A 13832-nucleotide genomic window follows, 5' to 3' on the forward strand; every position below is an offset into this window, starting at 1 on the left:
CCCCCTTGCACCCCCCCTCACGGCGCCCATGGATTATACTATAATATATATTATGCCATATAATGTTTATTATTTGTATTCCAAACTGCAATAGCCCGATTATGTATCATCTAATTCCTACATAATAATAGAAATTATAATAGGTACCTATTATATTATATTTCGGATACAAACATTCCAATGCAATATTTCGATTTGTATATTACACAATCACTTTGTCCGATTAACTTCTGCAAATCCTATATTAATAATATTTGATATTATCTTATTTCCCTACAACCGGGAAGACAGAAAATTGCCTATTATTCACAGGCACTGAATGTAGATGACCTTAAATCGGTGACAGGTACCAATTATTATGGAAATCATTACCGGATTTGTACGAAAATTATTACTTATCACCGCTTTTGTGTTACACTGTGTATAAAAGTACAAAATATGTACAATTTAATACTTATATGACATTAAGTAAGCACACTTCTCTCACACTCCTCTTCCAGTCTTGTTCACTGTTTAAATGAATAAATTGTTTTTATTAATAAATAAATAGGTAAATTGTGTTGTCATCGACCGAAGGTCGAAAGCCAGAACGATTCGGATCTAGTGACATTTATTTATAATTTATAAAATGGGGGACGGAGTGGCCGAGTGGACAAAGGCGTCGTTCGCGACGCGAACCGTCGCCGGTTCAAACTCGACCACAGGTGGTATTCTTCTTCGGGCAGTCACGGTGTCCGGAAAAAAGGCCGTCATCCTCTACCCAGACATGGAAGATACTTACGGGCTACGGGTGCCCATTTAAAAATTCTGCCAAAATAAACACACACGTGTTCAAAACCTGCACTACCCTCCCCCACAGTTCCACAGGCCAATGACCCCAGTTATCGAAGCCTCAACCATAAAAAAAAAAAAAAATATAAAATATAATCCGTTGTCCGGCGAGCTTAACATGCACGTCACTACACACTCGTACAGTCCGTACATTGTAGTCCGTCCGTCGCATACAATAATTTATGTCACTTCCCGTCTGCTGCAGTCACTCGTCACGGCCCGGAAGACGTGACCACGGCTACGTTAATATCGCATAGTCGGCAACACTGCGGTTCTGTCGATTGTGCAAACCGTGCGCGCAGCCTGCACTGTAATATTGACGGTGGGGAGCAGTATACGCCCGGTGTAGTGTCGCGGTGGCGGTGTTTGTAGTGCCCATACGAAAATATTATTATCAACGCTGCAGGACGCAAATCGTGGTATCGTACAATAATAATATTGATACGGCGTTTGCCGCCGCTGCGCTCCCACCAGAATTAATGACAAAACGTTGGCGGACGGCCGACTGTATTTTCGGCACGTTTTATCGCGTCCGTCTATAACTGTTCTATTGTCTACCAATTACCAAAGACCAAAGTCCTGTTAAATACTGTTAATCAAGTCGTCGGTGTTCATATTATACTTCTGTTATCGATTCCGCGGCGGCTCGAGCAGTAGTAGCAGCTGACCGACTGGGAGTGACACACCGCGCGCGCCCACCCCACCCGGTGTCATACGGTGCGGCTCCTTGCCATCGATCGACGGCGGCGCCCGTGTTTGTGTTATGGTCCGCTTACGGTGTGTGTGTGCGCGCGCGCTTGTTCGTGTGTGATAATATCGTAACAAAACGCGAAAAACGGAACGATGACCGGTGACGAAATCGCGGACATGGTACGGACTGAGCGTACGACTGTGCCCGACATACGGTCGGCGATCGTCGCAAACGCCTAAACGGTGTGACGAACGACACGACAGGAGAGGCACCTGAGGGCAGGGACTTTCGGCGGCGACGATGGGCAAGGATCACGACCTGGTGATTGCGGCCAAGACCGGCAATCTGAACGCCGTGGAGAAGATACTGGTGCAGAAGGCCAAGAGAACGGGACCGCTGGCTAGGTGAGATGATAATTGATGCTATTCACCTCCTAGAAAATTGAATAATAAGACGTTTTGAAGAAAACTCGTACGATGTCTGTCAGTGTGTACCTTATACATATTTTATATTTTGATCTTTGATCGCGATAGGTGCCTATAGCCGCCAGCTGGTATAGGTAAATACTTTGCAATGCTTCGTGATAATGATATTAACAATAATTTGTAGGTGGAGGTAAATCTCATCTACGGATACTGCAATATATTCGTGTCTATACACACGTTTGTTTTTTTTTTGTTTGATGGTCGTTAAGAATTTCTCGATTAGAACGACTGTTGCTCAATGGAATTTCAAAAACCTGTTCTTGAGTTCACAGGAATTGAGTAGGTACCTACTGAATTCATGAATTAAATTTTTTTTAAATTCGCTTAGGCGAGGGGGCGGGTTACGTACGTCAAATTATGCCCCGATAAGCTGGAACTAGAGGAAAATAAACTCGTGATACGCGGCCACGGAGTGTTTAATCATTTCTTCCTCTCCGGCCTATGGTATATTCGACAATTTTATAAGGATTTTGTTAAGTATCAAACCGTTTCAAAAATGAAAATACTCGACTTACGGTTATCAATGGTTTCTCAAAATAGGTATAATACCTATTATATACCTGCCCTATATATACGTTTTAACCCTCAACGTTCCCCATCACGTCACCCGTTTTGACACCGTATCCTCCTCTTTATTCTGACTAATGTTTCACCGATAAAAACCCTTGTTTAACACTCATTGGCTACATAATGAATCAAACCACTATTGTATAAAACGTATCATATTGTTGTCATTTAAGTTAAAACGACGTTGTTAAATGATGAGATATTATTACAATATGATTCACAGATGTTTAAAATAATTCATCGTAATAATAAACGTACAAATCGATAATCGAGCTATTCATATTAAATGTTTCAAGTATTTTAATAAACTTCAAACGTTTATGCTATTACATCCAGTACATTTTATGGATCTTAAACTACTCTCTAGCATAAATACACTTGAAAGATCAGGATCAACAAGTTCAAAAGTATTTAATTCTTAAAACTATAAATTAACCGTAAAATACAGTTATTTTACGATATATGTGGCACGATCGATGTTTGCACGAACTCGTCGTCAACAGTTAAAAGTAAAATATTCTACTGAACGATATCATGTTTATACTCGTGTTAATGTTTATGTTTATAATATCATTACATTCTTCAGATATTAACTATGGTCGAATCAACAGATTGATATTTGACCTCAATTTAGAAGTTCAGCATCTTCGACTGATAAATGATGTACTTAAAATTATTTATGGTTGTTACTCATTATACTAGTATTTAGTTTATTACTGTATGTATTAGTATACTGTATTCTTCCGTTCACTAAAAACAAAATCACAAATCCTTAAAATATAAAAAAACGAAGTAAGACAGGTTCTCCCGTCATATTATGTGTGCCTTGTTAGTTGTAGTTTGTTCACATTCGTCATTCGTACGAATATTTGAACTACGTATAGGACACACAATCTTGGCACTTCATATTCCTTAAATTTAAAATTAAACATTTTAATGAAACCACTAAGAACTAGGTCGACTTAATGGAGCGACTTATTTTTTGTAACCCTACAATAAAAATATTTTTTTTTGTTTGGTTTTTACATCGTAAAAATATTAATAATTGCTACTATATGAAAATTAATTGAAACTCTGCGTGTTTATTTTGTTTTCCGAGCAATAAATGTGTTGATTTTACAATGATAACTATGTATTTTTTAATTTTTTTTGTGTACCCCTTTTCTAGTAGAAAACATACGGTTACGGTAGGCGCCGAGTTTAGGTACCTCGTCGTTGAGTAAGTAATTGTAATGGACGTGTTTAAGTTGAATTCAATGACAAATTAATGTTTATACGATGAAGAACGTTTCTGCGCGGAGACAGTCTAACTTTTTGGTATGATTACCAATCAATGATTTTTATAATAAAATTATAAATTCTACAAATAATCGTCTTTTTTTTTCAACTATTTAAAAAAAAAGTACTGAGAAATCTCTACTTTTGTCCCCCCAAAGTACAAACTACATTCTATTTGCTACTAGAAAAAGTGTATTTAGACAAACAAACGAAAAAAATCATATATTATAAAATCGCTCCACTCAAAATCTAAAATATACCTATTATACGAACATATTTTGTGAACATTTTAATATTATTATATGATATTAAAATAATTATTCGTCAACCAAAAAGTTAGACTGTCTTCGCTAAGAATTGCTTTTCTTCATTGTACACAATGGTTTAAAGTTTAATTCTATTAAATTTAACACATCAATTACAATGACCTACTCAATGACGTGCTCGATGACATACTACACTCGATATCCATACCAGGGCAACGTTTTTTTTTTTAATATTAATTATTTTATGAACAAACTCTATATGACATATTTCGATATTTTTAAAGTGTCCATGATCATTAATTGCATTAATCATTTTTAACCCTGCGAAAAAAAAGATTTGAAGATCACCTATATTAATTATAGGTGACGTGCTAAAATAATATTCACTTGGCAAATTATACTTTTTGGTTTATCTGCTTTTTTTAGATTATATGGACAACAATAGTTTGATTTGCCTATTCTCTTTACTTTGAGATTATTTTATTATTATATAGGTACATAATAGCAATATCATATAGATATCATCACTCGAACACTCGTTTCTCCGTTAAGAAGATAGGCACAACAATAGCAAGAGTGAAATTGATCATAGAAACTTGGAAATATTCAAATATGTAATATAATTTTTAGCATAAATATTAAATCGGGTACCTATTAAATTTAATTATTATTTAATTGGTCGAACATTAAAACTTATTACAAATTTGTAAAATACATAATCTAATCTAATCTTACGAAATTAAAAGCAAAGGTGAAAATTAAAAATTGTTTATTGTAATTATTACGTTATAAAAAAAGATATACTTGAACCACACTATAATGGTATACATACTCAAACATAAAACTCTTAAAAAATCTCATTTAACGAATGCAATTAAAAGAATAATTAATACTACTTGAATGTGAAAGTAGTTGGAAAATTGTACTACCTACAGTAAAGTTGTATAATGCTGATATATTGTTCTAAAGAAAAATCTGATATAACCAGATGAATAAAATTCGAAAAAAGAAAAAAATAAATGACCTTTGATGTTGGTAGTAAAATTTATTTATTTTTAATGAGCGTCCTGTATAGAGACGTATTATATACTTATACTGTATAATATATACTCCCTGACTAACGTCTAATGGAACTAACTAACGTCTAATGTTTATGGAACGTTTCGGTTGCATTACGTTGTCTTATTTAATTTGATAAACTGTACCTATTTGTGATTTATAATCATTATAAGTTATACCATAGCAACACATTTAATTATAATATATTATGTTCAGGTTTATATATTATATAAGTACATACTATTTAAGTACTTTTTGTAAAATTAACTCAATAGCAGTTTCAGACGGTTTACCAATGAACATGTTGTGTGCGACGTGTCCTTAGTAGGTAGCCAATAGATTTAAATTCTGTTAGCTAATTACTAATTAATTAATATCGATCTCGTAAAATATTATAGCCGCGACTTTGCTTCATATGTGCATGCGCTCGCTTACACAATGAAAGAGATTTCGAACACATTATGAACACAAATTAATAACTCGGTTAACAACGCACTTTCAACGTACTGCCGCCGCTATATTTAAAACAAATAAACAATGAGTAATAACTAATAACTAATAAGCAATAAATAATAACTGATAGTGTTCATAATATAATAATATTACGATTGCACATTACGCGTCATTACACATGGGGATCAAGTCAAGCGGCCCACGGCCCAACCTAGTCCATTCATAGTGATTCTATTAAAATCTCGATTAAAATTAAACATTAAGTCTATTAGGTACCATTTACAATTATGAGATGCAGGCTTGCAGCTATGTCTATGTATTGTACTGTTTTATAATATTTTGTTTTTTGATTAAGAATTTCCTTTATTTACAACACCAACAGTTAGTTACTACATTTTAGTAGGTACCTATATAATATAGTTCGGAATAAAAAATCTGTTAAATGTATTAAGTATATTTTGATTTGTTGTGTGTTAAATGTACGTAACTAAATTGTATTTTATTTAATGTCTTTTATGTGACTCGAAAATGAGACTTTTATCAAAGAATGAAAGTTACAAATTTGTATCAAAAAGTTTAGTAGTTAAAATATATAACTTTAAAAGTTTGTAAATTTGTATCAATGTTTTTAAAATAATATATAGTTTAGGTAGGTAATTACAGTTAATTATAGTATTCACTATTTTCGCTAATAAATAATAATAATAATAATTGATTTTAGGCTCTTCGAATTTTGACAATTTATGTATTTAAGCGAGGGTAATGTTTCGTATATTGTGAAATTGAGACACAAAAGCCCAATTTCGACAAACACATTTTTTGCAGAAGATGATAAGAACTTTTTAGGTAGCTAAACTCTTGTATACATATATATATATATGTATATATATATTTATACTGTTACACATTTCATCGCTTAACTTTAAGATTTAAATAGTATAGGCATTAAAAGTATTTTTTAAACATTGAAATTGAACTCCTGTTTATAAGTGTTTCATTTCATAAATTATTTACATAATTATTGATTATAAGTTATAAATTAAAATTTAGGGACATTTATTACTATTATCTGCGCTCAAAACTATTTTAATTTATACAGCAGCTATGCCGCTATGTATGGTTTTAAACTAAATAAATAACCAAGCTTTATATTTTACCGTTTAATAGTTCTTTTTTTACATTTTTTACTGTTGAAATATATAGGTAGGTGCTACACGTTGATGGTTAAATACTTAAATGTCCTTATCGTCAAACCAATGTTTTGACATATTTATAATTTGAATCATAATGCATAAATTAGTGTTCATTAATTTAGATAACAACTAAACTAAATTATTATGTGATTGCTTTGTTTGAAAATTAAAATATTATATTAGGTTTATCGAACTATTAGATTCAATTCCTTTATTTAAAAAGAATTGTTGTAACAACTTAATTTCTGTAATTCCATTGGAATGTGTTTCAATTATTGATATAAGTTATATCTGATCACTATTTACAATAAATATGTATATAATATCAATATGTAGGAATACATATTTGTATTAGTTTTATTTTTATTATAAAAATCCCGATTACAATATAATTTTATTATAAGTTATATTATTTTATTTTATTTTTATTTGTATAGTTTGAGAAGAGGTGCTGGAGTAAATACTCAAGACCAAACTGGCTTTACTGCATTGCATCATGCTTCATTAAATGCGTACAAGTAAGTGATTTATTTGATTAATCAATAATCGTACCTAAAGAATACTCAATATTATTAATACTATACCTATATGAATACAATTTACTACGTCTTGAAACGTAGAGATTAATAGTGCTAAAATAACATTATTCTAAAAAAACAAACAAAAGTGATGTATTGCACCAATATAGGTTCTATACATTTAAATTTATAAGAGATTTATAAGCTGTGTTCTATCGTCAGGGAAATCGTTCAACTTCTCTTATGTAACGAAGCGTCAACAAATGTAGTTGATCATAAAGGCGCTGCTCCACTACACTACGCTGCATGGAGGGGCAATGTTGACATAGTCCGCTTGTTGCTCTGTCACGGGCCGTCAATACCCAATGTCAATCATATGGTAATTTTATAACGCTATACATACGAAAAATTTAGGCGTCCGCAAACTTCGTTTGCAGGGTATGCAACAAAAAATTATGGCCCTATCATTGACAAATATAAAAGTGCAGTAATTAGATCACAACTTGTTGTCATTAAACTATCAAATTTTATTAGATACTTTTTATAAAACCATATTTACTGATTAATGTTTATGTCGACATTATACCAGAATAAGTGATTTGATTTCAGCTACAACTTCTTCAATATTTATTTCCGAGGCCATTTTTTGGTATTTTTAATTTGAGTACTCTTAGAAAAAATTTCTTTAAGGGGATCTAATGAAAAGAATCGCAGTGGCATACCCTGGAGACCCTATGCGTACGCCTATTGTCAAAAAAATGTTTTGAAGAGACTTAAGTGTATGTTCTTTAAATAATATGTTAAGACTAAAAATCGTGAAACTCCATTACATTGTGCTGCCGAACACGGTCATTCGGGTGTGGTAGTACTACTCCTAGAACATGGTGCTGATCCTACTATAAGAAACCACAAACACGAAACTCCTTTAGACTTATGCGCACAATATGGAAGGTAGGAATTGGTTATAAATATCTCTATTATCGTTGTCGTATGAAATACAAATAATTAAACCGGCAATAGGAATATATAGGAATATATATACTGCATTTAGCTTCTAATATTTTTTAATATTAGATTCTGAGCGGAGCAAGGGAGCTATTGTTTTTACAATGTTGTTTATTTTTTTTTATTTTTCTTTTTATATCCTGTATACAAAATTTCTTCCAGAAGGAGTGTTTCGATTTCAACATATAGCACCTTATCTTTTAGAAAATTGGATCAAGATGGACTTTAGAGAGGTCATTTTTCGATTTTCTCAATAGTTATTTAATGCCACTGGAAAAACCACCGAAATATTACGAAAAAAAGCTAAAAATGGGATTTTAATTTCTAACACTTTGTATATCACCATAGAAACGAATAAAAAATTGTAATATTTTAATATTAGTTCAACTTGATTACCTACATGATAAAATAAATAATAACAATATAAAATATCCAGACTGACAAACCATCTCCGCTCAGAATCGTTTTTCTTATACAATGATATTATATCATTGAATTCAAATTTAATACAACCATTATACAATGACCCACTTGTAATCTACTGTACAGCAGAACGACATCCACTTACCTGCTTTTTTATTTGTATACTTATTATATAATTTATATTAATTTGTATGAAATATTTAAATTTATCACTCAATTTTGTAAACAGACTAGAGACAGTGGAACTAATTATTACCAAACGACCAGAACTGATAAGATCGTACAATTCTCGTGCGGCAGGTATAATGTTTGCTCACACTCCCTTACATTTAGCAAGCCGAAATGGCCACAAGTAAGGTTTTTTGTTTAATTATTATTAATTTAAATTTACTAAGTAATAAAATATGAAATTCAATCAGGACTGTAGTAGAGCTGCTATTATCAGCTGGAATGGACGTCAACGTTCGTACTGGTAGCGGCACTGCACTTCACGAAGCTGCTCAATGTGGCAAGACCGAAGTAGCTAGAACATTACTAGACCATGGTATTAATACCCATATACGGGACATCCATAGGCGTACAGTAGAAGATCTTTTAAAACAATTTCCACCCAAAGCTGGTCCTGCTGTAGAAATAGCAGCCATGCTACAAAGTATGCAAACAATTAGTACTCTTTATTTCTTAATTTGATTCAATTTTAATTGTTTTTTTTTAAATTTCTTAAGATCACCAGTTTAATAATAATAATGAAAGTGATATGGAAACCGAAAGGAGAAGTGAAAATGGTGATTTGGTTCCCGTACCTCTATTAAGTAGTCCCTATGAAAACATGTTATCACCTAGTCCTTCTCCCACTCGCTGGGAAAAACACAAAAGTCGCCGTGTATCGGAATCATCGGCGTAAGTCTAGTATTAATTTGTTTAAAATTTTATAGTTTCTATAATTATTATAATTGTAGGATTTCCGATGGAAATTATCATTCTGGCCGTTGGTACAAAAATGAGCCTACTCCACTTTCTAGGTCCTTAATAGAATCTAGTTTTCTCTCGGGCCCTGAGTTGGACACTGTAAGTATAAGTTCTTCAACAACTTCTAGTGGTCATAGACCCGTATCTTCTTCAATCTATTTACCAATGGCTCCGTTGAATCCGAGTGCACCCAATATTTCTGTAAGTTATTTTTTATTTTATTCTAAGTCCTGTGTGTTATAAGTAGTGGATACTTTTTCAGCCTGTAGCATCAAAAAGACTTACACCAGCAGCTGATTCCCCTTCTCGAGTATCCGCTAACAGCAGTAGCGGACCATATGAATATTTATACCATGCAACTTCTGGCTCACCTTCGTCTGATCAAAGTCGTCGAGGAGAAGTATTACGTCGAGAAAAATCAGCTGATCAATATGTTGAAATGAAACTACGTCCAACTTCAGGTGAAGAGCCTGTAGCGTTAACTTCGATTTACCAAAATGTTCCAATTCGCACAACCAACCCCAGACGAAAGCTCAAAAGACACGATAAAGATCCAGGTGCAATATTGTCACGGGGCGGCTTGCAATTTAAACGTGTCGAACTAGAACCTGCTACAACTAACCAGGTTATCGTCTCCGACCATAATGGTTTTATTACTACTACCATTTCGTCATCCAGAGAAAGTTTACTCGACGGCAATGATACGCCTTCAGCCGACTGGCCTCTAAGTCCTACACATTATCGTCAACCTCCTACCCCTGATCATCCACCGCCATCACCATTGCAAGCTGAACGTAGCATACACGCTAGAATAAGACCACTAAGTCAGGTAACGTTTTCATTTATAAGTAATATAAGAATTGATTAAATATGAAAATAAAACAATCCATATATGGATTATCTAGATTTATAGTAATCTAAAAAGAAAATCAAAAGATATGGAAACAGAAATCGAAGAAGATTTATTAGTGATTACTTGGGTACCTGAGTCTCATGCATTATTAACAGATAAAAGTGTGTCTACCTCTGAAGAAACTGCCGTAGAAGAATTTGTAGGGGATGCTACCTTTGCAGGTTAGTCAACTGAAAAGTAAATGAATAATAATTTTTTTTCAAATAAAATAATTTTAAACAGGATTATTAAGGGGATCAATCAATAGTAATAGAGCAGAAAGACCGAAGACTTTACGTAAGTTACGTACAGTATATGACCCTCCGGTCATAGCTCAATCACCTGGTTCCGCAGAAGATCAGTCAAAAAGTTCTAACACCATGTTGAGTCCGTTTGATGAACAAGAGGAATGGGCTAAAATTTCTGATTTAATAACGAATCTAGGAGGCGGAAATGCTAAGGAATCTATGTGTAATGAGCTTGAAAAAGAATTCCAAGCCAGGCTAGGTAAATTGTCTTGTCATTTATATGGTGTTCAATCGTATTTTAACACATGGAATATCGTTTTAGGATTAAATAGATCTGATAGTAAAGACAAATCTCGAATAAATGGTAATGATAGTCCATTGACGGTCGAATCATGGTTATTCGGATTGGGTTTCCAAGACTTTGTTAATGCATTCATTGAATTTGGCTATGACAATTTGGACTTTATTGTAAGTATTACACAGAAAATTAAAAATTGATATAATATTACATAGTTTTCACATTTGAAATTATATTTTGTTTTTATTTATGGAGATTTCAGTTAATAGACATTCTATTTATAAAAATATATTATAATATACGAATTTGTCAGTTTTTATTTTAGTTTTAAAAACGAATTGATATGATATATATTACATAATTTTTACAACTTAATATGTCCATCGAAGTAATTATATTTAAAATATTTATCTATTAAATTATATTTTTAGTGTGGCGTATTAGTAGAATCAGATTTAAAAGACATGGGTATAGAAAATGAAACCGATCGAACAAAAATTTTAGAATCTGCTAACGATTTACCATGCTTAGTAAAAGAATTCTGGTCAAAACGTTATACCAAAGATACGCCTAAAGCAAAAAGCAAATCCATTGCTGATCTAGACCAAGTTGACGACGAAGAAGATGCCAAACAGATGGAAGAATGGTTGACTAGCATTGGGCTGGCTTGCTACATAGATACGTTCCGAAAACATTTGTATACGGATCTTGAGAGAATAGCGAGAATTTGGGAAGTGGAACTCACTGCGGTGCTAGAAATCAACAAGCCTGGTCATAGAAGAAGAATACTGTCATCTGTCGATAACAGTAAGTCCCAGTTACTTCAAGCTGTTTCTGTCGGTGATGGTTTAAACGATATTGGCAACGATCTCAAGCAATTGGTAAGTTTCCATAAACTTAATGGTTTTAATTTTAGTAGTTTCAAATTTTAGGCATCTATTATTGTATTCGTTAAATTAATTGTGGTATGCTACAGAAAAACAATATTCAGTCACTAAAAGAAAAAGTTGGTTCAAAACATTCGGTTCACGTGGCGTCCGGCACTGTTACGCTCCGGCACAACCCTAAAAAGTCCAGGCATGCTCCTCTTCCACCACCATTACAAAATTTTTCTAATCGCAACAACAATGAACTCATAATCAGAGGACCTTCAGAACTGCTTTTTGGCGTTCCTTCTACGCTAATCACACAGTGGAGACACCAGCCAGCGGCGCTGGTCACCGGAAACGTCAAATACATAGCGTCGGTAAGCCTGTAATAAAATAAAAATAAAACAGCATGAACGTATTATAGATATAGAGAAAAACATCGTGGTTGGTATATTTTATATTCTAGTATTTGGGTTCCACCGAGGTAAAAGAACCCAGGGGCACGGAGTCGACTAAACAGTCTATTCAAAAACTTAAACACGCTGTGGCCAGTGGCGCCCAACGGACGTTGCCAGAAGTGGCGCTAGTGATATCATACAGAGGTGTTCGGTTTATGGACCCCATGTCGGGTAGTTTGGTGTGCGAGCATGAGATTCGCAACATAGATTGCGCATGTCAAGATGCGGACGATTTGAACCATTTTGCATATATTACGAAAGACCATCACACCAGTTCACATTACAGTCACGTTTTCAGCGTGTCTTCCATGGTGCGAATTTTGATTATTGAATTTATAATCAAATTTATACTTCTGGTGGCGTGTGTACAAAACTATTATCTGTTCGTTGTTACAGGACCAAGCAACCGAAATTATTTTAACACTGGGTCAAGCGTTTGAAGTTGCCTATCAAATGGCGCTCAAAGGTCAGACCAACGCGGGCAATCGGAACGGCAATAACGGTCACACTCGGTCACACTCGGCCAACCACATGTTGCCGAACATGATCACCGGTACTCGGGACGGTCGGAGCAGTTCCCATCAGCACGCTAGATCACATTCCGTGAACGAGATCAAAGTGAATGGTATCCAAAAAGGCGAGTCGAACGAAAAGTCTTAATATTACTCGTAAACATATATATATTTAGAAATTTCAGCAAAACATTATTGAGTTCAAACAGTTACCAAATATTTTCATATTTTCAAATGCGTTCATATATATAATATATATATATATAAGTGCATACCATAAATACGCATTTTTTTCTTTCAAAACGCTCAATATTAAAACAACATAACATGCTTGATATATTATTACTCTTTTTATAAGAAAATTCAATCTAGCGAACAATTTGTTTTTAAAATATTTATTATTTTTCTTTAAACGTAAACATGTTTTGAAGCATAAGTTTTGTTGTTTATAATATCAGATTTTATGATATTTATTCATATCTCGTATTCTCTTGTAGATTGTTAGAAAATATTAGCCTAATACGTCTTATTTATAATTAATTTATATTTTATTAATAATCTTAACTTCAAGGTTCACTAACTTAATATTATTAGATAGGTGCTAAGATCATACTGTTTAAGGCAGGCGTTCCTATTCGACTTAATGATACAATGCATCAGCCATAAAAATAAAATCGAGGCCAAATTTGATTTTACACCCAATTTTTTGTGATATTTATAAAGCCTTTTTATATTATTTGTATTATTATTTATTTATTATTTGTATATATGACCAATGTTATCTCAATTTTTTATTGTAATTTATTTTTAAGCGAGG

The 13832-nt window shown here is 33.2% G+C and overlaps 1 protein-coding gene across 1 annotated transcript; it reads left to right on the top strand.

Annotated features, from left to right (window-relative positions):
- The first annotated feature begins 1306 nt into the window (after nucleotides 1-1306).
- Nucleotides 1307-13242, top strand: LOC100161242 (ankyrin repeat and sterile alpha motif domain-containing protein 1B). The gene is made up of 16 exons (XM_001944379.5): nucleotides 1307-1926; nucleotides 7261-7341; nucleotides 7564-7720; nucleotides 8147-8292; nucleotides 8999-9121; nucleotides 9189-9421; nucleotides 9495-9669; nucleotides 9729-9939; nucleotides 10001-10567; nucleotides 10644-10812; nucleotides 10874-11137; nucleotides 11201-11346; nucleotides 11608-12057; nucleotides 12153-12422; nucleotides 12512-12814; nucleotides 12900-13242. The coding sequence occupies exons 1-16, from the start codon at nucleotides 1823-1825 to the stop codon at nucleotides 13161-13163; spliced, it is 3663 nt and encodes a 1220-aa protein (XP_001944414.2). The 5' UTR covers nucleotides 1307-1822; the 3' UTR covers nucleotides 13164-13242.
- Nucleotides 13243-13832: the final 590 nt, after the last annotated feature.

The sequence above is a fragment of the Acyrthosiphon pisum genome, chromosome A3 (genome assembly GCF_005508785.2).
Source record: "Acyrthosiphon pisum isolate AL4f chromosome A3, pea_aphid_22Mar2018_4r6ur, whole genome shotgun sequence".
NCBI lineage: Eukaryota > Metazoa > Arthropoda > Insecta > Hemiptera > Aphididae > Acyrthosiphon > Acyrthosiphon pisum.

Excerpts from the sequence above, each read along its gene's own strand:
- LOC100161242 (XM_001944379.5), top strand. The coding sequence starts at position 1,823 with ATGGGCAAGGATCACGACCTGGTGATTGCGGCCAAGACCGGCAATCTG. Across the intron at positions 7,342-7,563 it reads GCTTCATTAAATGCGTACAA|GGAAATCGTTCAACTTCTCT; the intron begins GTAAGTGATTTA and ends TTCTATCGTCAG. Across the intron at positions 9,122-9,188 it reads GCAAGCCGAAATGGCCACAA|GACTGTAGTAGAGCTGCTAT; the intron begins GTAAGGTTTTTT and ends AAATTCAATCAG.